Genomic DNA, 25,947 nt, shown 5'->3' with positions numbered 1-25,947 from the left:
CTTTATCCTGGGACTGTGACCCTGTGTTCTAGACTCTCCAGCCAGGAGAAAACAGCCTCCAAGCATCCACCTTGTCAATCCCCTGCAAAATGTTCTATGTTTCAATTAGATCACTTCTCAACTCTAGAGAATATAGGCACAGTCTACTCAATCTCTCCTCATAGGATAATTTCTTCACTTCAGGAATCAGTCCAGTGATCATTTGTTGCACCCCCACCTCCTGTTTTAGGTGCTGTGGTTGAAAATGGCGCACTGACACGGAACACAAAAGTCCGAGTGTATCAAGCCTGTGTCCTCAGTACCTTGCTCTACGGCAGCAAGGCCTGGACAACGTATGTCAGCCAAGAGCGACGTCTCAATTCATTCCATCTTCACTGCCTCCGGAGAATACTTGGCATCAGGTGGCAGGACCGTATCTCCAACACAGAAGTCCTCGAGGCGGCCAACATCCCCAGCTTATACACCCTACTGAGTCAGCGGCGCTTGAGATGGCTTGGCCATGTGAGCCGCATGAAAGATGGCAGGATCCCTAAAGACACAGTGTACAGCGAGCTCGCCACTGGTATCAGACCCACCGGCCGTCCATGTCTCTGCATTAAAGACGTCTGCAAATGCGACATGAAATCCTGTGACATTGATCACAAGTCGTGGGAGTCAGTTGCCAGCATTCGCCAGAGCTGGCGGGCAGCCATAAAGGCAGGGCTAAAGTGTGGCGAGTTGAAGAGACTTAGTAGTTGGCAGGAAAAGAGACAGAGGAGCAAGGGGAGAGCCAACTGTGTAACAGCCCCGACAAACAGATTTCTCTGCAGCGCCTGTGGAAGAGCCTGTCACTCTAGAATTGGCCTTTATAGCCACTCCAGGCGCTGCTTCACAAACCACTGACGACCACCAGGCGCTTATCCATTGTCTCTCGAGATAAGGAGGCCAAAGAAGAAGAAGAAGGGTTGTGGTCTGACTGAGTGTTGATCCTATGCTCTGTTTACCCCTCCACTCTGGAGAGATGAGGATGACTCAGCAAGAGGGTAGATGAGGTCGTTTCCCATTCTCTTCCTCAGGACAGAACAGGAATTGAACCCATGCTGGTAATGATGTTCTAAACCACATACTAGCCATCTAAGCTACCCAGTCCACCCCTTCATTAGATAAGGAGACCAACACTGGACACGGTATTCCAGGTGTGGTCTCACCAACGCCCTGTGCAATAATACACTGTTTGCTTTCCTAATTGCTTGTTGCACCTGCTGGTTAACTTTCTGTGATTTGTGTACAAGGACACCATTTCCTCTCATTATACTCCACCTGTCGCCTTCTTTCCCACTCACTTAATCGGTTTATATCCCTTTGCAGCCTCTTTGTATCCTCCTCAGAGCTTACTGTCCCAGCTAGCTTTGTATTGTCAGCAAACTTGGATAAATTACACTCATAACTGGGGAGGCGATGCCGTAGTGCAATGTCACTGGACTCGTAATCCTGGTAACCCAGAGCCCAGGCTAATGCTCTGGGGACATGGGTTTAAATTCCACCATGGCAGATGGTGAAATTTAAGTTCAATTAATAAATCTGGAATTAAAAGCTAGTCTAATGGTAACCATGAAACCTTTCTCCATTGTTGTAAAAATCCATTTGGTTTACTAATGCCCTTTAGGGAAGGAAATCTGCCGTCCTTACCTGGTCTGGCCGACATGTGATTCCAGACCCAGAGCAATGTGATTGACTCTTAACTGCCCTCTGAAATGGCCTAGCAAGCCACTCAGCTATAACCATAGCCAGCCTCAACATCAACGGCAGCAGGGGGTCTCACCGCAGATTTCACAATCTCTCAGTCCTCAGGGAAGGGAGATACACGGTGAGCTTTCTGCAGGAAACCCACACCGTTCCGGGAGACGAAGCCACCTGGCCCCTGGAGTGGCAGGGTGGGGTCTACATGAGTCACCTCACCCCTATTTCTAGTAGGGTGGCTATCTTGATGGCCCCGACTTTTCAGCCAGAGATCTTGGGGGTCGAGGAGCTAGTGCTGGGCCGCTTGCTCCACCTCGCCGTTCGTCTGGGTAGCGTGCCACTCCACCTTGTAAACGTGTAGGCGCCAAGGTCCGGCACGTTGCAAGCGCGCTTCTTTGAAGAAGTGTCCGCTCTCTTGAGCTCCATCGATAGCGGCGAGTGCATCATCCTCGGGGGGGATTTTAACTGCACCCTCGAGGTGGGGGATCGCTCCGGTCCCCAGCACGGCCAAGCGTCGGTGGAGAAGTTGAGAGGACTGATCAGCTCCCTTAACTTGGTGGACGTCTGGCGGAATCTCCATCCCGACTCCAGCGCCTTCACGTGGAGGTCTGGAGGAGGAGGGTCCCGAATCGACCGCCTCGACTTTTCACAGGCGTATGTCGCCCGCGTCTCGGCGGCCTCCATGCGGCTGGTGCCACGCTCGGACCACCAGCTGGTGTGGGCGGAGTTCATTCCGCTCCGCACGCGGGCGGGGTCCGCGTACTGGCACTTTAACAACCGGCTGCTGGAGAACGAGCGATTCCAGGACTCGTTCTGTCGATTCTGGGCCGACTGGAGAAGGAAGCAGGGGGGCTTCGCCTCCTTGAGGCTATGGTGGGATGTGGGCAAGACTCACATCCGCGTCTTCTGTCAGGAGTATGCGAAGGGGTCGACCAAGAGGCGGGAAGCCAAGATCGGGCGCCTAGAGAGGGAGGTGCTCGACTTGGAGTCCCGTTCCGGTCATGCTGTCGTGGACCCGGCCCTGTGGCAGGCGTACAAAGAGAAGAAGGGCGTGCTGAGGGACCTGCAGCTCATAGGGTCCCGAGGCGCGTACGTGAGGTCGCGGATCCAGATCCTGGAAGATTTGGACCGCGCCTCACCCTTCTTCTACCCGCTGGAAAAATGGCGGGGGGTCCGTAAGCAGCTCGTTGAGCTGCTTGCCGACGACGGATCCTCCATCACGGTTCCGGAGGGAATGGGCCTCCTGGTCCGTACGTATTACAGTGCGTTGTTCTCTCCGGATCCGTCCAGCGAGGATGCGCGCAGAGTTTTGTGGGAGGACCTGCAGCAGGTCAGCCCGGAGGGCGCCGAAGGATTGGAGGCTCCGCTCACGTTGGCGGAGCTGACTGGCGCCCTCCACCAGCTCTCAAGGGGCAAATCCCCAGGGCTGGACGGGCTGACCGTGGAGTTCCTCAGGGCGTTCTGGGATGTTCTGGGGGATGATTACGCGCAGGTCCTGGGGGATAGCCTGGCGACCGAGGAGATGCCCCTCTCGTGGCGCAGGGCAGTCATCGTCCTGCTGCCGAAGAGGGGCGATCTCCGTCTCCTTAAAAACTGGCGTCCGGTCTCCCTCCTCAGCACGGATTATAAGATCTTTGCCCGGGCTATGTCTACCCGCCTGGGCTCCGTGCTGGCCCACATGATCCACCCTGACCAGTCCTACACGGTCCCGGGCCGGTCCATCCAGGACAACATCCACCTGGTCCAGGACCTGATCCATCTTTCCCAGAGGACTGGTCAGTCGGTCGCCTTTCTCTCCCTCGATCAGGAGAAGGCGTTCGACAGGGTGGATCACGATTACCTTTTCGGGACTCTGCGCGCTTTCAGACTCGTGCCGTATTTTGTGGCCCGGGTCCGACTTTTATACGCCGCCGCAGAGTGTCTAGTCAAAGTTAACGGGTCCTTGACGGCGCCCCTTCGATTTGGGAGAGGAGTGCGTCAGGGATGCCCCATGTCCGGCCAATTGTATACCATCTGCGTGGAGCCCTTCCTGTGCCTGCTTCGCCGGAGGTTGACGGGATTGGCTCTGCGCAAGCCGGCCATGCGGGTCATCCTCTCGGCTTACGCCGATGACGTGCTCCTCGCAATCACAGATCCCGTTGACTTGCGGAGGATGCGCGACTGCCAGCAGACCTTTTCTGCCGCGTCCTCCGTGAGGATCAATTGGGAGAAATGTTCCGGACTCCTGGTGGGTCAGTGGTGGGTGGACTCCCTGCCGGAGGAGTTGACACCTTTTGCGTGGAGCACCACGCACCTCCTCTATCTAAGAGTTCACCTTAGCCCCGCTGAGGAAGCCTGGCCGGCAAACTGGCAGGAGTTGGAGACGAAAGTTACCACTCGGCTGGGGCGCTGGACAGGACTGCTCCGAGTGCTTTCTTACAGGGGCTGAGCACTGGTCATAAACCAACTGGTGGCCTCGATGCTGTGGTCACTTTGGCCCCGCTCTCTGCACCAAAATCCAGAAGAAACACATCAATTTCTTCAGGGGCAAGAGGAAACACTGGGTCTCTGCCGCGGTCCTGAGTCTCCCGATCGAGGAGGGCGGCCAGTCGCTGGTGTGCGTCCGCACCCAGGCTGCAACTCTCCGCCTTCGGACCCTGCAGAGATACCTGTACGTCGAGCGTCCTCCCAGACGGTGTGCGCTGGCGACGTATTTTTTCTGCCAGTGTCACTGCCTTCAAGACGACACGCAGCTCCCGGCGGAGACCGTTAGCCGCGCCTCTCTGAGGGAGTTGCCTGTCTTTTACCGAGATCTATTCCAAGTCTGGAACATGGTCGCCTCCAGTCAGGGCGCTCCCCGCCAGCGGAGGAGAGCACCTCGGCTGTCCGGGCAGCCGTCTCCCGGGACGCCCCGTCTGCGGGTGGTGAGAGGGCTCGGCAGAGCGGAGCGCTTCCGGCCGAGCTGATAGCCTCTCGGCCGGAACTGCTCAGCGGACCCTGGCCGCGAAACCCTCCTCGGGAGCCGGTCCCGCACAACCCAAGCCGCCTCTTGGAAATGCCCTCCGTGCCATTCCAATCAGCGCGGAGGGGTTTCCTGTATGGGCTGTGCCTGCACACTCTCCACTTTCTCGCCCTCGTCAGCCGGCCGGACACGCCGTGTTGCCTTCTGGCGGCAAGGGGAAACCCTGATGGAGGTCTCTATACGCAGGAGTCTTCCCCCTTTACATCGGGGACCTGGGGTGGAGGGTGTTGCACAGGGCAGTCCCATGCAATAGACTTTTAAGCAGGTTCACGGACTCCCAGGCCGCCTGTACTTTCTGCGGCCTGGACAAGTCCGTGTTCCATGTATATATGGAGTGTGCGAGGTTGCAGCCCTGTTTGAGTATTTGAAGGGGCTGCTCCTCAAGTTTTGGCTGCACTTCAGTCCCACGCTCCTGATCTTTGGGCACCCGGCGCGGAGGGGCTTGGGCCGGGAGGAGGATCTCCTCGTTGGTCTGCTCCTGGCCCTGGACAAGGTGGCAATTCACAGGTCCAGGCTGCGGGCCATCGGGGGGGTCTGTCCTTCCTGATTGGCTGCCCCTCTTCCACGGTTACATTTGCGCCCGGGTGTCCCTGGAGGAGTATGCGGTGTCCGCCGGTACGCTTGAGGCCTTCCACGACCGGTGGGCACCACAGGGAATGGAGTGCATCATTGACACCGAGAATGGCATTTTAATTTGAGTTGTTGGTTTATTTATCTGTTTTAATAAAGTTATTTTAAAAATATGTATATAAAGGGGGCCTGAGGAATAAAGGCCTCCTCGACATAAAATATATAAAAGGGGCCTGGGATATAAAGGCCACCTTATTAAAATAAATAAATAAAAAACAGGGTTAGATACAGAGTAAAGCTCCCTCTACACTGTCCCCATCAAACACTCCCAGGACAGGTACAGTACGGGGTTAGATACAGAGTAAAGCTCCCTCTACACTGTCCCCATCAAACACTCCCAGGACAGGTACAGCACGGGGTTAGATACAGAGTAAAGCTCCCTCTACACTGTCCCCCATCAAACACTCCCAGGACAGGTACAGTACGGGGTTAGATACAGAGTAATGCTCCCTCTACACTGTCCCCATCAAACACTCCCAGGACAGGAACAGCACGGGGTTAGATACAGAGTAAAGCTCCCTCTACACTGTCCCCCATCAAACACTCCCAGGACAGGTACAGTACGGGGTTAGATACAGAGTAAAGCTCCCTCTACACTGTCCCCCATCAAACACTCCCAGGACAGGTACAGTACGGGGTTAGATACAGAGTAAAGCTCCCTCTACACTGTCCCCATCAAACACTCCCCAGGACAGGTACAGTATGGGGTTAGATACAGAGTAAAGCTCCCTCCACACTGTCCCCATCAAACACTCCCAGGACAGGTACAGTATGGGGATTGGCTGCTCTCTGATTTGGGAGCCTGAGTGTTGAGAGCCTCAACGAGGTGCAGCTGAGAGTGCTGGTGGCAGTTGGAGGTTGCAGAGGTGGAGAGAGGAGCTGCACTGAGCAAGGGAGAGCAGCTACCAACAAGCAGTGGAAAACTCCAACAACAGTCTCCATTAAAGAGAAGAAAGGGACATTTTGTGGAAACAAGGCTTTGTCTGGAGGTGGGTGCTGAACACCAGTAATTTACTTTGGACTGTTGGGGGAGGAACAAGTGGCCGGAACAACAAGGGGTGGGGCTGCCAATTCAACAGGAATCTGTGCTGCTGCAAAAGCACACAGGGAAGCTCCCTCCCCACCCCAATTGCCAAGCCTGGGTCAGCTGAAGCTGCCCAGCTAAACAGACGGAAGGGGATAGATAGTGCCTGGGCAGCTTCAGCTGACCCAGGTGAAGACGACTCCCCCAACCAGAAGACCGGAAGACCAACTTCAAAGACTGTTTGTTTTAAGTGTACTGTGAGCACCACCTCCAGAAAGCAAGTCATCCCTTCCAGCCTGTCTTTACCTCTCCTCTCTTACCTCAGCCTCTCCACTAACCTGTTGTTTGTTTGTTTGTCTTTTCAAATTTTTCTGTGAATCTGTTATTTAGTGTGCAAGTCCACAATTTGGGGTGGGTTTAGCTCTTGGACCCATGGCAAGCCCTTCATCACCGGTGGCGGGGCCCTCTACTACTTACGCAGCTGCAGCTTCTGTGGCTGCCCACGTGGCCCCGTCACCCTTTAAATTATTGACATGCAGCCATGGGGTGAAGAGCTATCCCCACCCCAACATGTCTATTGAGGCCTGCGTTAAGGCAATGGCCGTGGTTGTCGGCCCCTCGGCCATTGTTGCGGCCTCAAAGATGTATGGGAAGGCTGTGTTCTTTTTGAAGACCGAGCGGGCGGTGTCCCTGGCCCTGAGTAAAGGGCTCACTGTGGGGGGGACCTTCCTGCCAGTGGACCCTCTGGGGGCCACTGCGCATCGGATAATGTTGTCCAACGTCCCACCCTTCATTCCCAGTGAGCTCCTCCTCCCCCACCTGCACCATCTGGGGGAGGTGAGGTCAGGGATCACCCCAGTCCGGCTTGGTCTTCGGGAGCACAGCCTCCAACATGTCTACTCCTTCCGCCGCCAGTTATTTATGCAGCTGGCGCGGGAGGAGGACACGGAGGGCCAATTTAATGTGGAGTTCCAGGGGACGGCCTACCGCGTCTTTTGGACCTCGGACGGGGCGCGGTGCCACGTCTGCAAGGGGGTGGGGCATGTTCGGAAGAACTGCCCCAACCTCCCGGCCGCCAGCTCCACCTCGGCGGCCCAGAGTGGTTCCACAGCACCTCCTCCCACTCCCCCCGCACATCCAACAGACACCGCTCAGTCGGTTCCGGAGGCTGTGGTTTTCACAGCCTCTGGCGGGGAGGGGAGCGTCCGTCCGAGCGGAAGGAAGACGCGGGGAAAAAAGAAACATCGTGAGGCGCGTCCCCTGGACACTTTGACTCAACCCGAGCCTGAGCTCAGCCCAAAGCCCATTCCCATGGAATCCACCTGTCCCAGGGCTGGGCTCAGGCCCAGGGTGACTAAAAAAGGAAAAAAGGGTGCGGAGGCGGAGGCCTCTGATGACATGGAGGTCTCTGAGTCTCCGCGCCCAAGTGCGAAAAAGAGGAGAAGGCACCCCTCCACAGAAATAACACAGGGCCCTGAGGTGCAGGGCCCATCTGTTGGAGGGGAGCTGCCTCCTGTTTCTGGTCCTCAGGTGCCCCCTACCGCCACCACCAAGGCTGCAAAGTCCGGGCAGGTGCTCCCTATTCCTCAGGATGGAGGGGAGGGGATGGCCCCGGTACGTGAGGCCCCTCCTGAAGGAGTAAGTGGGGCCCTGCTTGTGGTGGGGGAGCCTGGGGAAACCGCCCATTCCGCCACTGCGACTGGGTCGGGTGTCCTGAATGAAGGGGAGGGCGAGGCCCCAGAGGGTCGGGCCTCCCAGCCGGAGTCCACCACCAACCAGGAGACACCCGACCCAGTTATAACTGAGAATGCTGCCCCATCTGCTGGGCCTGTGGGTGCTGGCGGAGCGGGAGATGGCCTCCTCTCGCCGCCTCCAGTCTCGGCTCCGGCTGGTTTCCCGGAGTCCGGAACTTCTGTCTCCCCTGGACCACTCATTGCCCTGGGGACGGAGGTGGAGGGGGGTCCTGAACCGCTGGTGCCTACAGGCTCCAGTTTCACAATAGAACCCAGAGAGGACTCCTCCGCCATCGATCCTGGGGGTGGGATCGTGACGGAGGCGGGACCAGCTGGCGCGGCCGGGACGTCCGCCCCACAGTGTGTGGTGGATGTGTCGGCCGCTGGCGGTGACGACCCGGAGGAGGATGGGGATTCGGTGCGGGGCACGGAGGATGATCTTGATTCCATCGCCAGTGAGGTGGTGGAGTCCCTCGTGCCTCCCACCGAATCTCCTCTCATCCCCACGGCGGAACTCCGGGATTTCCTCGCGGCTTGCAGGGGTTGCCGCAATAAAGTTCAGCTGGCCCTCGACCGTTGGTCGAATCTGGCGCTGATCATCCAGTCCGTCCGTGCCGCCCTTAAGATAGCGGGCAAGCGCGCGGACGTGAAACTGGTTGAGAGGCGCCGTTTTAATGTGTTCCTCAATGGGTTGCTGGGGGAGTGGAGGGCCAGGTGCACTTCCACTCCCTCCTCACAGTGAGCTGTTGGTGACGGGTTTTAAGTACCTTTGACATGAAGATAACCATAGCCAGCCTCAACATCAACGGCAGCAGAGGGGCTCACCGCAGATTTCACAATCTCTCAGTCCTTAGGGAAGGGAGATACGCGGTGAGCTTTCTGCAGGAAACCCACACCGTTCCGGGAGACGAAGCCACCTGGCTCCTGGAGTGGCAGGGTGGGGTCTACATGAGTCACCTCACCCCTATTTCTAGTGGGGTGGCTATCTTGTTGGCCCCGACTTTTCAGCCGGAGATCTTGGGGGTCAAGGAGCTAGTGCCGGGCCGCTTGCTCCACCTCGCCGTTCGCCTGGGTAGCGTGCCGCTCCACTTTGTGAACGTGTACGCGCCCAGGCCCGGCGCTTTGCAAGCGCGCTTCTTTGAAGAAGTGTCCGCTCTCTTGAGCTCCATCGATAGCGGCGAGTGCATCATCCTCGGGGGGGATTTTAACTGCACCCTCGAGGTGGGGGATCGCTCCGGTCCCCAGCGCGGCCAAGCGTCGGTGGAGAAGTTGAGGGGACTGATCAGCTCCCTTAACTTGGTGGACGTCTGGCGGAATCTCCATCCCGACTCCAGCGCCTTCACGTGGAGGTCTGGAGGAGGGGGGTCGCGAATCGACCGCCTCTACATTTCGCAGGCGTACGTCTCCCGCGTTTCGGCGGCCTCCATGCGGCTGGTGCCGTGCTCGGACCACCGCCTGGTGTGGGCGGAGTTCACTCCGCTCCGCACGCGGGCGGGGTCCGCGTACTGGCACTTTAACAACCGGCTGCTGGAGGACGTGCGATTTCGGGACTCGTTCTGTCGATTCTGGGCCGACTGGAGAAGGAAGCAGGGGGGCTTCCCCTCCTTGAGGCTATGGTGGGATGTGGGCAAGACTCACATCCGCGTCTTCTGTCAGGAGTACGCGAAGGGGTCGACCAAGAGGCGGGAAGCCGAGATCGGGCGCCTTGAGAGGGAGGTGCTCAACTTGGAATCCCGCCTCGGTCATGCCGTCGCGGACCCGGCCCTGTGGCAGGCGTACAAAGAGAAGAAGGGCGCGCTGAGGAACCTGCAGCTCATAGGGTCCCGTGGCGCGTACGTGAGGTCGCGGATCCAGATCCTGGAAGATTTGGACCGCGCCTCACCCTTCTTCTACTCGCTGGAAAAATGGCGGGGGGTCCGTAAGCAGCTCGTCGAGCTGCTGGCCGACGACGGATCCTCCATCACGGATCCGGAGGGAATGGGCCTCCTGGTCCGGACGTATTACAGTGCGTTGTTCTCTCCGGATCCGTCCAGCGAGGACGCGCGCAGAGTTTTGTGGGAGGACCTGCCGCAGGTCAGCCCGGAGGGCGCCGAAGGATTGGAGGCTCCGCTCACGTTGGCGGAGCTGACTGGCGCCCTCCACCAGCTCTCGAGGGGCAAATCCCCAGGGCTGGATGGGTTGACCGTGGAGTTCCTCAGGGCGTTCTGGGACGTCCTGGGGGACGATTACGCGCGGGTCCTGGGGGAAAGCCTGGCGACCGGGGAGATGCCCCTCTCGTGGCGCAGGGCGGTCATCGTCCTGCTGCCGAAGAGGGGCGATCTCCGCCTGCTTAAAAACTGGCGTCCGGTCTCCCTCCTCAGCACGGATTATAAGATCTTTGCCCGGGCTATGTCTACCCGCCTGGGCTCCGTGCTGGCCCACATGATCCACCCCGACCAGTCCTACACGGTCCCGGGCCGGTCCATCCAGGACAACATCCACCTGGTCCGGGACCTGATCCATCTTTCCCAGAGGACTGGTCAGTCGGTCGCCTTTCTCTCCCTTGATCAGGAGAAGGCGTTCGACAGGGTGGATCACGATTACCTTTTCGGGACTCTGCGCGCTTTCGGACTCGGGCCGCATTTCGTGGCCCGGGTCCGACTTTTATACGCCGCCGCAGAGTGTCTAGTCAAAGTTAACGGGTCCTTGACGGCGCCCCTTCGATTTGGGAGAGGAGTGCGTCAGGGGTGCCCCATGTCCGGCCAATTGTATACCATCTGCGTGGAGCCCTTCCTGTGCCTGCTTCGCAGGAGGTTGACGGGATTGGCTCTGCGCGAGCCGGCCATGCGGGTCGTCCTCTCGGCTTACGCCGACGACGTGCTCCTCGCAATCACAGATCCCGTTGACTTGCGGAGGATGCGCGACTGCCAGCAGACCTTTTCTGCCGCGTCCTCCGCGAGGATCAATTGGGAGAAATGTTCCGGACTCCTGGTTGGTCAGTGGCGGGTGGACTCCCTGCCGGAGGAGATGACACCTTTTGCGTGGAGCACCACGCACCTCCTCTATCTGGGAGTCCACCTTAGCCCCGCTGAGGAAGCCTGGCCGGCAAACTGGCAGGAGTTGGAGGCGAAAGTCACCGCTCGGCTGGGGCGCTGGACAGGACTGCTCCGAGTGCTTTCCTACAGGGGCCGAGCGTTGGTCATAAACCAACTGGTGGCCTCCATGCTGTGGTACCGGTTGGTCACTTTGGCCCCGCCCCCTGTATTTGCCACCAAGATCCAGAAGAAACTCGTCGATTTCTTCTGGGGCAAGAGGAAACACTGGGTCTCTGCCGCGGTCCTGAGTCTCCCGATTGAGGAGGGCGGTCAGTCGCTGGTGTGCGTCCGCACCCAGGCTGCGACTCTCCGCCTTCGGACCCTGCTGAGATACCTGTACGTCGAGCGTCCTCCCAGATGGTGTGCGCTGGCGACGTATTTTTTCCGCCAGTGTCACTGCCTTCAAGACGACACGCAGCTCCCGGTGGAGTCCGTTAGCCGCGCCTCTCTGAGGGAGTTGCCTGTCTTTTACCGGGATCTTTTCCGAGTCTGGAACATGGTCGCCTCCAGTCAGGGCGCTCCCCCGCCGGCGGAGGAGAGCGCCTCGGCTGTCCGGGCGGCCGACTCCGGGGACGGTCCGGCGGGCGGAGGAGTAGCCGAAACCCCCGGGACGCCCCTCACTGCGGGTGGCGAGGGGGCTCGGGAGTGCGGAGCGATCCCGGCCGAGCTGACCCCCGCTGGGCCGGAACTGCTCATCGGACCCAGGCCCCGAAACCCTCCTCGGGAGCCGGTCCCGCACAACCCGAGCCGCCTCTCGGGAATGCCCTCCGTGCCATTCCAATCGGCGCGGAGGGGTTTCCTGTACGGGCTGCTCCTGCACACTTTCCACTTCCTCGCCCTCGTCAGCCGGCCGGACACGCCCTGGCGGTCCGCGTTGCCAACTGGCGGCGAGGGGAAACCCCGATGGAGGTCTCTCTACGCGGGAGTCTTCCCCCTTTACATCGGGGACCTGGGGTGGAGGGTGCTGCACAGAGCAGTCCCGTGCAATAGGCTTTTAAGTAGGTTCACGGACTCCCAGGCCAGCTGTACTTTCTGCGGCCTGGACGAGTCCGTGTTCCACATTTATACGGAGTGTGCGAGGTTGCAGCCTCTATTTGAGTATCTGAAGGGGCTGCTCCTCAAATTCTGGCTGCACTTCAGTCCCACGCTCCTGATCTTTGGGCACCCGGTGCGGAGGGGCTTGGGCCGGGAGGAGGATCTCCTCGTCGGTCTGCTCCTGGGCCTGGCCAAGGTGGCAATTCACAGGTCCAGGTTGCGGGCCGTCGGGGGTTCCGTCCTCCCCGATTGCCTGCCCCTCTTCCGCGGTTACGTTCGCGCCCGGGTGTCCCTGGAAAAGGAGCATGCGGTGTCAGCCGGTACGCTTGAGGCCTTCCGCGACCGGTGGGCACCGCAGGGACTGGAGTGCATCGTCGACGCCGAGAATGGCATTTTAATTTGAGTTTTTTGTTTATTTATCTGTTTTAATAAAGTTATTTTAAAACTGTAAATATGTACATAAAGGGGGCCTGAGGAATAAAGGCCCCCTCGATGTGAAAAATATAAAAGGGGCCTGGGGTATAAAGGTCACCTTGTGGGAAAAAAATGGGGGTTAGATACAGAGTAAAGCTCCCTCTACACTGTCCCCATCAAACACTCCCAGGACAGGAAAAAAAAAAAAAAAAAAAAAAAAACGGGGTTAGATACAGAGTAAAGCTCCCTCTACACTGTCCCCCATCAAACACTCCCAGGACAGGTACAGTACGGGGTTAGATACAGAGTAAAGCTCCCTCTACACTGTCCCCCATCAAACACTCCCAGGACAGGTACAGTACGGGGTTAGATACAGAGTAAAGCTCCCTCTACACTGTCCCCATCAAACACTCCCCAGGACAGGTACAGTATGGGGTTAGATACAGAGTAAAGCTCCCTCCACACTGTCCCCATCAAACACTCCCAGGACAGGTACAGTATGGGGTTAGATACAGAGTAAAGCTCCCTCTACACTGTCCCCATCAAACACTCCCCAGGACAGGTACAGTATGGGGTTAGATACAGAGTAAAGCTCCCTCCACACTGTCCCCATCAAACACTCCCAGGACAGGTACAGTATGGGGTTAGATACAGAGTAAAGCTCCCTCCACACTGTCCCCATCAAACACTCCCAGGACAGGTACAGTATGGGGTTAGATACAGAGTAAAGCTCCCTCTACACTGTCCCCATCAAACACTCCCCAGGACAGGTACAGTATGGGGTTAGATACAGAGTAAAGCTCCCTCCACACTGTCCCCATCAAACACTCCCAGGACAGGTACAGTACGGGGGTTAGATACAGAGTAAAGCTCCCTCCACACTGTCCCCATCAAACACTCCCAGGACAGGTACAGTATGGGGTTAGATACAGAGTAAAGCTCCCTCTACACTGTCCCCATCAAACACTCCCCAGGACAGGTACAGTATGGGGTTAGATACAGAGTAAAGCTCCCTCTACACTGTCCCCATCAAACACTCCCAGGACAGGTACAGTATGGGGTTAGATACAGAGTAAAGCTCCCTCTACACTGTCCCCATCAAACACTCCCCAGGACAGGTACAGTATGGGGTTAGATACAGAGTAAAGCTCCCTCTACACTGTCCCCATCAAACACTCCCCAGGACAGGTACAGTATGGGGTTAGATACAGAGTAAAGCTCCCTCTACACTGTCCCCATCAAACACTCCCAGGACAGGTACAGTATGGGGTTAGATACAGAGTAAAGCTCCCTCTACACTGTCCCCATCAAACACTCCCCAGGACAGGTACAGTATGGGGTTAGATACAGAGTAAAGCTCCCTCTACACTGTCCCCATCAAACACTCCCCAGGACAGGTACAGTATGGGGTTAGATACAGAGTAAAGCTCCCTCCACACTGTCCCCATCAAACACTCCCAGGACAGGTACAGTACGGGGGTTAGATACAGAGTAATGCTCCCTCTACACTGTCCCCCATCAAACACTCCCAGGACAGGTACAGTATGGGGTTAGATACAGAGTAAAGCTCCCTCCACACTGTCCCCATCAAACACTCCCAGGACAGGTACAGTACGGGGGTTAGATACAGAGTAATGCTCCCTCTACACTGTCCCCCATCAAACACTCCCAGGACAGGTACAGTACGGGGTTAGATACAGAGTAAAGCTCCCTCCACACTGTCCCCCATCAAACACTCCCAGGACAGGTACAGTATGGGGTTAGATACAGAGTAAAGCTCCCTCTACACTGTCCCCCATCAAACACTCCCAGGACAGGTACAGTATGGGGTTAGATACAGAGTAAAGCTCCCTCCACACTGTCCCCCATCAAACACTCCCAGGACAGGTACAGTACGGGGTTAGATACAGAGTAAAGCTCCCTCTACACTGTCCCCATCAAACACCTAGTAGTTGTATGACGTCCTATGTTGGGTAAATTAACCAATCAATGGAGGGCAATCAGGTATGAATGGAGAGCAGAATTGGAATGACATTTCTTCCCTGTATCCAACATCTCCTGCTCTCAGCTTTGATCCTTGCGTACTGCTGGGGAACTGGGATTGATGCGTTCGCCCAGACGTTCCGTCCTGGATATTAACGTTCTCTGAGGGAATTACTGTCCGGGAATGGGCATCTTCCTTCTCAAACATGTGAGGCTTACCAACTCTGGTTGGGCATTTCCCGAGTGGTGTTCTCGCGCCTGCACACTTTCCTGCTATTGGATGCCCAACACGTCCATCCTCACGACGTCCCGCACCCACCACCACCCCCCCCCCCGGATCAATCAAAAAGTGAACAGGATCCTCATTGACCAATCGGACAGATTCCTGACTCAAGCTGCCATTTTTTCCACAAGCTCCAATGTTTTTACATCTAATTAAGAAGATGAAAATGAACAAGAACTGTGCACAATTTTGTTTTGATACTCCTTATGATTTATCTTCCCAGTGTTGCTCACAGCAGATTAATCTTTCATTCCTGGAGTGTTGGTAATCCACTAAACATAGCCCATAAAAATTGTTCCAACCTCTCCAATTTATCCCAGTACTCCCCTGGAACTCTGGCATACAAATGAAATTGAGTACATCTTGCCAAGAAGAGCGATGGCACTTACTTAAATCCCAGAAATGCAATCTGTAGCCAAATCCACGTCAGTGTCAACATGATGAACATGCACGGAAAGGAGAAACCGAACCAGGTCGCAAAATTTATAATCTCTCCATTCTTTGGGAAGAGGCTAAAAGCAAAGAAACATCAGTGTAAAATATTTACTAATCTGTGTAGACTTAACTAACCAAAAATAAACTAGACTGATCCCACTTAACCTGAAGTAGCTTCTGATTCATAGGGAATTGTGAAGTGATAAAATTTGGATGGAGGAATGAGGAGAGATCGTATAAACTAAATGATATAATTTTAAAGGGGGGGGGTGGAGGAACAGAGAGACCGGTGGGTGCAGGACAAGTTGAAAAGGCTGTTAAAAAAATCATCCACGACCTGGGCTTTATTAACAGAGGAATCGAGTACAAAAACAAGGAAATTATATTAAAACTTTATAAAACACTGGTTTGGCCTCAGCTGGAGAATTGTGTTCGGTTCTGGGCACTGCACTTTAGGAATGATGTTTAAGGCCTTGGAGAGGCTGTAGTAGAGATTAGGGATGGACAATAAATGCTGGCCTTGCCAGTGTCGCCTACATCCCAAGAATGAATAAAAATAAAAGGTTTTGATAGAGTCAATAGAAAGGAACAGTTTCTGCTGGGAGGAGGGTCGGTAACCAGAGGGACACAGATTTAAGACAATTGGCAAAAGAACCAGAGGAGAAGATGAGGAGAAAAATTTTTACACACTGAGTTGTTGTGATCTGGAACGCGCTGCCTGAAAGGGTGGTGGAAGCAGATTCAATAGTAACTTTCAAAAGGGAATTGGATAAATAGTTGAAGGGGAAAGTAATGAAAGTAAAGCTATGGGGAAAGAGCAGTGGTTGGAACTAAGTTGGATAATTCTTTCAAAGAGCCAGCACAGGCATGGAGGGATGAATGGCCTCCTTCTGTGCAGTATTGTTCAATGATTCCATGATTCTAAGGAGTGTTTATTTATTTTATTTAGAGATACAGCACTGAAACAGGCCCTCTGGTCCACCAAGTCTGTGCTGACCATCAACCACCCATTTATACTAATCGTGGGAATCAGTTGCCAGCGTTCGCCAGAGCTGGCGGGCAGCCATAAAGGCGGGGCTAAAGCGTGGCGAGTCGAAGAGACTTAGCAGTTGGCAGGAAAAAAGTCAGAAGCGCAAGGGGAGAGCCAACTGTGTAACAGCCCCGACAAACAATTTCATCTGCAGCGCCTGTGGAAGAGTCTGTCACTCTAGAATTGGCCTTTATAGCCACTCCAGGCGCTGCTTTACAAACCACTGACCACCTCCAGGCGCTTACCCATTGTCACCCGAGACAAGGAGGCCAAAGAAGAAGAAGACATTAATCCCATATTCCTACCACATCCCCTCAATTCCCCTGCCTATACTAGGGGCAATTTACAATGGCCAATTTACCTATCAACCTGTAAGTCTTTGGCTGTGGGAGAAAACCGGAGCACCCGGCGAAAACTCACGCAGTCACAGGGAGAACTTGCAAATTCCACACAGGCAGTACCCAGAACTGAACCCGGGTCGCTGGAGCTGTGAGGCTGCGGTGCTAACCACTGCGCCGCTGTACTGCCCAAATGATGCAGGACTTTTCCTCTTGAGGTTGAATAGAAGCTATGATAGGGTAGAGTGCACAAGGGCTGTGGAAGGAGATTAAGTGGGTGGTTCGAGTCTGTGCTAGATCGGGTAGGGTAGGATAGGGTGACAGGAGGAGACCTGGAGTCTTTTCATATTTTTTGTTGGAATTTGTTCTTTGAGAAACAGAACAATAGTTAGGTCAGTGTTTCATTTAGCGAGGGGACCAGGAGAATGAGCTGCTCTTCTTCAAACAGTGCCTCTTAATCTACCTGAACAGACGAAACCTCAGTGAAACATCTCATCTCGAAGATGGCACCTCTGGTAGGTAGTACTCCCCTCATACTGCTTCAGCCTAGAATGTTCTCAAGTCTTCAGTAGGTCATGAAGCTATGAATGTCTGATTTAGAGGGGTGAGTGTTACCAGCTGTGCCAAACCAACATGGCATGGCACCAACTCAAACATCGAACTGGAACAGGGTCTCGAAACAGCAATGACTGACAGGAGACAAGGTAGCAGAGCAAACACAAGGCAGAGTCAAAGTGGGAGGGAAAAATCCTGGGAGGAAATTGCAGAGAAGGCCAAGGATTTTGAATCTGATGCATTGGGGGATGGGATGCTGATTGAGTTTAGTAAGGTCAGGGTGAAGTGGGGGCTTGATAGAATGAAAGTGGTGGAGATTCGCATGGATAATGCGGTTATTCTTAACAAGACACCGGGGATGGATGCACATACTCACTCATCCAACTGTCCCTTCATGATCAGGTTTGGAGTGGTGCCAGTGAGAGTGGCTGTGCCTCCAATACTTGCTGCATAACAAACACTAAGACTCATTCCTTTGGATAGCTTCAGATGTTGCTGTAATCGAATTTTTTCTTGCTCCTCTATTCTGGCCTGGTCTTCTGCTGTAGGAAGCTGTTCATTCCCTTACAAAGAAACAACCATCACATTACCAACTCTGAAGCAAAATCAATTAACAATTAACTTGTTCTTTCAGTGAACTGGCCAAAGATCATCTCAAACACTCCCAGGACAGGTACAGCACAGGGTTAGATACAGAGTAAAGCTCCCTCTACACTGTCCCCATCAAACACTCCCAGGACAGGGACAGCACTGGGATTGGCTCCTCTATGATTGGGAATACTGAGTGCCTCAACAAGGTGCAGCTGACAGTGCTGCAGTCAGTTGCTGGAGAAGGAGTGCTGAGGGGACACTGCAAAAACTTTTGCTGCAGAGGAGGAAAGACTTTTGGATTAAGCCTGTATTTCGAGGTGGGTGTTGAGCACCAGACTCTTACTTTATTTGGACTGTTGTGGGAGGTGGAAGAGGCCAGAAGAACAAGGGGTGGGGGCTATACAATTCTGCAGGGAGCTGTGCAGTTGCACTAAAGTTGCAGGGAAGCTCCCTCCCCACCCCAATTGCCCAGCCTGAGTCAGCTGAAGCTGCCTGGCTAATATACAGAAGGGGATAAATAGTCAGCTTCAGCTGACCCAGGTGAAGATGCCTCCCCCAACCAGAAGACCGGAAGACCAAGTGTGCTGGCAGAGACTGTTTTAATTGTGCTGTGTGCACCACCTCCAGAAAGGAAAGAAAGTCATCACTTACAGCCTGTCTTTCCCTCTCCTCTATTCCCTCAGCCTCTCCCCTAACCTGTTGTTTGTTTGTTTTGTGCATAAAGTTATTTTCAAGCCTACAATTTGGGGTGGGTTAGCTCTTAGACCCATGGCAAGCCCTTCATCACAGGTGGCGGGGCCCTCTACATCCTATGCAGCTGCAGCCTCTGTGGCTGCCCACGTGGCCCCGTCACCTTTTAAATTAATAACATCCAGCCATGGGGTGAAGAGCTATCCCCACCCCAACATGTCCATTGAGGCCTGTGTGAAGGCAATGGCCGAGGTTGTCGGCCCCACGGACATTGTTGTGGCCTCAAAGATGTATGGGAAGTCTGTGTTTTTTCTGAAGATTGAGCGGGCCGTGTCCCTGGCCCTGAATAAGGGGCTCAATGTGGGGTGGACTTTCCTGCCGGTGGACCCTCCGGGGGCCTCTGCGCAGCGGATAATGTTATCAAACGTCCCACCCTTAATTCCCAGTGAGCTCCTCCTCCCCCACCTACACCATCTGGGGGAGGTGAGGTCAGGGATCACCCCAGTCCGGCTTCGTCTTTGGGAACACAGCCTCCAACATGTCTACTCCTTCCGCCGCCAGTTATTTATGCAGCTGGCGCGGGAGGAGGATTTGGAAGGCCAATTTAATGTGGAGTTCCAGGGGACGGCCGACCGCGTCTTTTGGACCTCGGACGGGGCGCGGTGCCACGTCTGCAAGGGGGTGGGGCATGTTCGTAAGATCTGCCCCAACCTCCCAGCCGCCAGCTCCACCTTGGTGGCCCAGAGTTGTTCCACAGCACCTCCTCCCACTCCCCCCACACATCCAATAGACACCGCTCAGTCGGTTCTGGGGAGGGGAGTGCCCGTCCGAGTGGAAGGAAGACGCGGAGGCAAAAGAAACATCAGGAGGCGCGTCCCCTGGACACATTGAAACGACCTGAGCTCAGCCCAAAGCCCGTTCTCACGGAATCCACCTGTCCCAGGGCTGGGCTCAGGCCTAGGGTGACCAAAAAGAAGGAGGGTGCGGAGGCCTCTGATGACATGGAGGTCTCTGAGCCTCTGCGCCCTGGTGGGAAAAAGAGGAGAAGGCACCCCTCCACAAAGGTAACGAGGGGCCCTGAGGCGCAGGGCCCATCTGTTGGAGGGGAGTTGTCTCCTGTTTCGGGTCCCCAGGTTTCCCCTACCGCCACCACCAAGGCGACAAAGTCCAGGCAGAAGCACCCTATTCCTCAGGATGGAGGGGAGGGGAAGGCCCCGGTACTTGAGACCCCTCCTGAAGGAGTAAGTGGGGCCCTGCTTGTGGTGGGGGAGCCTGGGGACGCCGCCCATTCTGCCACTGCTACTGGGTCGGGTGCCCGAAATGATGGGGAGGGCGACGCCCCAGAGGGTTGGCCCTCCCAGCCGGAGTCCACCACCAACCAGGAGACACCCGACCCGGTTATAACCGAGAATGCTGCCCCATCTGCTGGGCCTGTGGGTGCTGGCGGAGCGGGAGATGGCCTCCTCTCTCCGCCTCCGGTCTCTGCTCCGGCTGGATTTCCGGAGTCGGGAACTTCTGTCTCCCCTGGACCACTCGGCCTGGGGACGGAGGTGGCGGGGGGTCCTGAACCGCTGGTGCCTACAGGCTCCAGTTTCACAGTAGAACCCAGAGAGGACTCCTCCGCCATCGATCCTGGGGGTGGGATCGTGACGGAGGCGGGTTCAGCTGGCGCAGCCGGGACGTTTGCCCCACATTGTGTGGTGGATGTGTCAGCCGCTGGCGGTGACGGCCCGGAGGAGGATGGGGATTCGGTGTGGGGCACGGAGGATGATCTTGATTCCATCGCCAGTGAGGTGGAGGAGTCCCTCGTGCCTCCCACCGAATCTCCTCTCATCCCCACGGCGGAACTCCGGGATTTCCTCGCGGTTTGCAGGGGCTGCCGCAATAAAGTTCAGCTGGCCCTCGACCGCTGGTCGAATCTGGCGCTGATCATCCAGTCCGTCCGTGCCGCCCTTAAGATAGCGGGCAAGCGTGCAGGCGTGAAACTGGTTGAGAGGCGCCATTTTAATGTGTTCCTCAATGTGTTGCTGGGGGAGTGGAAGGCCAGGTGCACTTCCACTCCCTCCTCACAGTGAGCTGTTGGTGACGGGTTTTAAGTAACTTTGACATGAAGATAACCATAGCCAGCCTCAACATCAACGGCAGCAGGGGGGCTCACCGCAGATTTCACAATCTCTCAGTCCTTAGGGAAGGGAGATACGCGGTGAGCTTTCTGCAGGAAGCACACACCGTTCCGGGAGATGAAGCCACCTGGCTCCTGGAGTGGCAGGGTGGGGTCTACATGAGTCACCTCACCCCTATTTCTAGTGGGGTGGCTATCTTGTTGACCCCGACTTTTCGGACGGAGATCTTGGGGGTCAAGGAGCTAGTGCCGGGCCGCTTGCTCCACCTCGCCGTTCGCCTGGGTAGCGTGCCGCTCCACTTTGTGAACGTGTACGCGCCCAGGTCCGGCGCGTTGCAAGTGCGCTTCTTTGAAGAAGTGTCCGCTCTCTTGAGCTCCATCGATAGCAGCGAGTGCATCATCCTCGGGGGGGGATTTTAATTGCACCCTCAAGGTGGGGGATCGCTCCGGTCCCCAGCGCGGCCAAGCGTCGGTGGAGAAGTTGAGGGGACTGATCAGCTCCCTTAACTTGGTGGACGTTTGGCGGAATCTCCATCCCGACTCCAGCGCCTTCACGTGGAGGTCTGGAGGAGGAGGGTCGCGAATCGACCGCCTCTACATTTCGCAGGCGTACGTCTCCCGCGTCTCGGTGGCCTCCATGCGGCTGGTGCAGTGCTCGGACCACCGCCTGGTGTGGGCGGAGTTTACTCCGCTCCGCACGCGGGTGGGGTCCGCATACTGGCACTTTAACAACCGGCTGCTGGAGGACGAGTGATTTCAGGACTCGTTCTGTCGATTCTGGGCCGACTGGAGAAGGAAGCAGGGGGGCTTCCCCTCCTTCAGGCTATGGTGGGATGTGGGCAAGACTCACATCCGCGTCTTCTGTCAGGAGTACGCGAAGGGGTCGACCAAGAGGCGGGAAGCCGAGATCGGGCGCCTTGAGAGGGCGGTGCTCGACTTGGAGTCCTGCCTCGGTCATGCCGTCGTGGACCTGGCCCTGTGGCAGGCGTACAAAGAGAAGAAGGGCGCGCTGAGGAACCTGCAGCTCATAGGGTCCCGAGGCGCGTACGTGAGGTCGCGGATCCAGATCCTGGAAGATTTGGACCGCGCCTCACCCTTCTTCTACTCGCTGGAAAAATGGCAGGGATTCCGTAAGCAGCTCATGGAGCCGCTGGCCGACGACGGATCCTCCATTACGGATCCGGAGGGAATGGGCCTCCTGGTCCATACTTACTACAGTACATTGTTCTCTCCAGATCCGTCCAGCGAGGATGCGTGCAGAGTTTTGTGGGAGGACCTGCCGCAGGTCAGCCCGGAGGGCGCCGAATGACTGGACTGGAGGCTCCGCTCACGTTGGCAGAGCTGACCGGCGCCCTTCACCAGCTCTCAAGGGGCAAATCCCCAGGGCTGGACAAGCTGACCATGGAGTTCCTCAGGGCGTTCTGGGACGATTATGCGCGGGTCCTGGGGGAAAGCCTGGTGACCGGGGAGATGCCCCTCTTGTGACGCAGGGCGGTCATTGTCCTGCTGCCTGAGAGGGGTGATCTCCGCCTGCTTAAAAACTGGCGTCCAGTCTCCCTCCTCAGCACGGATTATAAGATCTTTGCCCGGGCTATGTCTACCCGCCTGGGCTCCGTGCTGGCCCACATGATCCACCCGACCAGTCCTACACGGTCCCGGGCCGGTCCATCCAGGACAACATCCACCTGGTCCGGGACCTGGTCCATCCTTCCCAGAGGACTGGTCAGTCGGTCTCCTTTCTCTCCCTCGATCAGGATTCGGGCCGCATTTTGTGGCCCGGGTCCGACTTTTATACGCTGCCGCAGAGTGTCTAGTCAAAGTTAACGGGTCCTTGACGGCGCCCCTTCGCTTTGGGAGAGGAGTGCGTCAGGAATGCCCCATGTCCGGCCAATTATATACCATCTGCGTGGAGCCCTTCCTGTGCCTGCTTCGCAGGAGGTTGATGGGATTGGCTCTGCGTGTGCCGGCCATGCAGGTCGTCCTCTCGGCTTACGCCGACGACGTGCTCCTCGCAGTCACAGATCCCGTTGACTTGCGGAGGATGCGCGACTGCCAGCAGACCTTTTCTGCCGCGTCCTCCGCGAGGATCAATTGGGAGAAATGTTCCGGAGTCCTGGTGGGTCAGTGGTGGGTGGACTCCCTGCCGGAGGAGATGACACCTTTTGTGTGGAGCACCACGCACCTCCTCTATCTGGGAGTTCACCTTAGCCCCGCTGAGGAAGCCTGGCCCGCAAACTGGCAGGAGTTGGAGGCAAAAGTCACCACTGGGCTGGAGCGCTGGACAGGACTGCTCTGAGTGCTTTCCTACAGGGGCCGAGCGCTGGTCATAAACCAACTGGTGGCCTCCATGCTGTGGTACCGGTTGGTCACTTTGGCCCCGCCCACTGCATTTGCCACCAAGATCCAGAAGAAACTCGTTGATTTCTTCTGGGGCAAGAGGAAACACTGGTCCTGAGTCTCCCGATTGAGGAGGGTGGCCAGTTGCTGGTGTGCATCCGCACCCAGGCTGCAACTCTCCGACTTCAGACCCTTCAGAGATACCTGTACGTTGAGCGTCCTCCCAGATGGTGTGCGCTGGTGACGTATTTTTTCCACCAGTGTCACTGCCTTCAAGACGACACGCAGCTCCCGGTGGAGTCCGTCAGCCGCGCCTCTCTGAGGGAGTTGCCTGTCTTTTACTGGGATCTATTCCGAGTCTGGAACATGGTCGTCACCAGTCAGGGCGCTCCCCCGCCAGCAGTGGAGAGTGCCTCGGCTGTCCGGGCAGCCAGCTCCAGGGCCGGACCGACGGGCAAAGGAGTAGCTGAAGCCCCCAGGATGCCCTTCACTGCGGGTGACGAGGGGGCTCGGGTATGCGCAGCACTCCCAGCCAAGCTGACCCACGCTCGGCCGGAACTGCTCATCGGACCCAGGCCCCGAAACCCTCCTTGGGAGCCAGTCCCGCACAACCCAAGCTGCCTCTCAGAAATGCCCTCCGTGCCATTCCAATCGGCGTAGAGGGGTTTCCTGTATGGGCTGCTCCTGCAGACTCTCCACTTCCTCGCCCTCGTCATCCAGCTGGACACGCCCTGGCGGTCCGCGTTGCCATCTGGCAACGAGGGGAAACCCCGATGGAGGTCTCTCTCCACGCGGGAGCCCTTCCCCTTTACATCGGGGACCTGGGGTGGAGGGTGTTGCACAGGGCAATCCCGTGCCCTGTCCGTCGGTTCACGGACTCCCAGGCTGCCTGTAATTTCTGCGGCCTGGACGAGTCCGTGTTCCATGTATATACGGAGTGTGTGAGATTGCAGCTTCTGTTTGCATATTTAAAGGGGCTGCTCCTCAAGTTTTGGCTGCACTTCAGTCCCACGCTCCTGATCTTTGGGCACCCGGTGCGGAGGGGCCTGGGCCAGGAGGAGGATCTCCTCGTCGGTCTGCTCCTGGGCCTGGCCAGGGTGGCAATTCACAGGTGACGGCTGCGGGCCGTCGGGGGGTCCGTCCTCCTTGATTGCCTGCCCCTCTTCCATTTGGAATAGAGCAGTGTTCTGCTATTTTACCCAGACTCTGAGAACTGGGACTTAAATGATTTAAAGTTAAATAGAAAATGTGATCAACATTTCCTTTTATTATGAGTTTGATAGAATTGTGGAACAGATTATCCCTGGGTAGAGGGTGGAACAGGAAGCTATTCAAAAAAAGATTCCTGGTTATTGGTTCCCGAATCACAGGAAGTAGGGAACTGATTGGAGGTTTGGTGGGTCAATGGTCTTCTGCGAATACACTGAGGTGTGGAAACCACAATACAAATAGTTGGTGAAATTATATATTTAGACCTGATGTTGTGCACAGTGGGAGTGAACAGGAAGGGTTTGGATCCATTGGGATTGCGTACGATGGGAGTGAACGGGAGGAGTTCGGATCCATTGGGATTGCGTACAATGGGAGTGAACGGGAGGGGGTTCGGATCCATTGGGATTGCATACGATGGGAGTGAACGGGAAGGGTTCGGATCCATTGGATTGCATACGATGGGAGTGAACGGGAGGAGTTCGGATCCATTGGGATTGCATACAATGGGAGTGAACGGGAGGGGGTTCGGATCCATTGGGATTGCATACGATGGGAGTGAACGGGAGGGGGTTCGGATCCATTGGGATTGCATACAATGGGAGTGAACGGGAGGGGGTTCGGATCCATTGAGATTGCATACGATGGGAGTGAACGGGAGGGGGTTCGGATCCATTGGGATTGCATACGATGGGAGTGAACGGGAGGGGGTTCGGATCCATTGAGATTGCATACGATGGGAGTGAACGGGAGGGGGTTCGGATCCATTGAGATTGCATACGATGGGAGTGAACGGGAGGGGGTTCGGATCCATTGAGATTGCATACGATGGGAGTGAACGGGAGGGGGTTCGGATCCATTGAGATTGCATACGATGGGAGTGAACGGGAGGGGGTTCGGATCCATTGGGATTGCATACGATGGGAGTGAACGGGAGGGGGTTCGGATCCATTGGGATTGCATACAATGGGAGTGAACGGGAGGGGGTTCGGATCCATTGAGATTGCATACGATGGGAGTGAACGGGAGGGGGTTCGGATCCATTGGGATTGCATACAATGGGAGTGAACGGGAGGGGGTTCGGATCCATTGAGATTGCATACGATGGGAGTGAACGGGAGGAGTTCGGATCCATTGGTATTGCATACAATGGGAGTGAACGGGAGGGGGTTCGGATCCATTGAGATTGCATACGATGGGAGTGAACGGGAGGAGTTCGGATCCATTGAGATTGCATACGATGGGAGTGAACGGGAGGGGGTTCGGATCCATTGGGATTGCATACAATGGGAGTGAACGGGAGGGGGTTCGGATCCATTGAGATTGCATACAATGGGAGTGAACGGGAGGGGGTTCGGATCCATTGGGATTGCATATGATGGGAGTGAACGGGAGGGGGTTCGGATCCATTGGATTGCATACGATGGGAGTGAACGGGAGGGGTTCGGATCCATTGGGATTGCGTACAATGGGAGTGAACGGGAGGGGTTCGGATCTATTGAGATTGCATACGATGGGAGTGAACGGGAGGGGGTTCGGATCCATTGGGATTGCATACAATGGGAGTGAACGGGAGGGGGTTCGGATCCATTGAGATTGCATACGATGGGAGTGAACGGGAGGAGTTCGGATCCATTGGTATTGCATACAATGGGAGTGAACGGGAGGGGGTTCGGATCCATTGAGATTGCATACGATGGGAGTGAACGGGAGGAGTTCGGATCCATTGAGATTGCATATGATG

General features: G+C 56.1%; 1 protein-coding gene across 3 annotated transcripts in view; it reads right to left on the bottom strand.

The window, feature by feature from the left end:
• Window positions 1-25,947, bottom strand: part of LOC137346850 (solute carrier family 13 member 2-like) — a 100,856-nt gene that overhangs the window by 20,298 nt on the left and 54,611 nt on the right. For all 3 annotated transcript variants that reach the window (XM_068010788.1, XM_068010790.1, XM_068010789.1), the window contains 2 exons: window positions 17,631-17,817; window positions 15,286-15,408 (listed from right to left, as the gene is read on the bottom strand). In XM_068010788.1, coding sequence (XP_067866889.1) covers window positions 15,286-15,408; window positions 17,631-17,817 — 310 coding nt within the window. The remainder of the gene's footprint in view (window positions 1-15,285; window positions 15,409-17,630; window positions 17,818-25,947) is intronic.

This window comes from Heterodontus francisci, chromosome 30 (genome assembly GCF_036365525.1).
Source record: "Heterodontus francisci isolate sHetFra1 chromosome 30, sHetFra1.hap1, whole genome shotgun sequence".
NCBI classification, from domain to species: domain Eukaryota; kingdom Metazoa; phylum Chordata; class Chondrichthyes; order Heterodontiformes; family Heterodontidae; genus Heterodontus; species Heterodontus francisci.
This window is presented reverse-complemented; position numbering and strand designations above follow the sequence as displayed.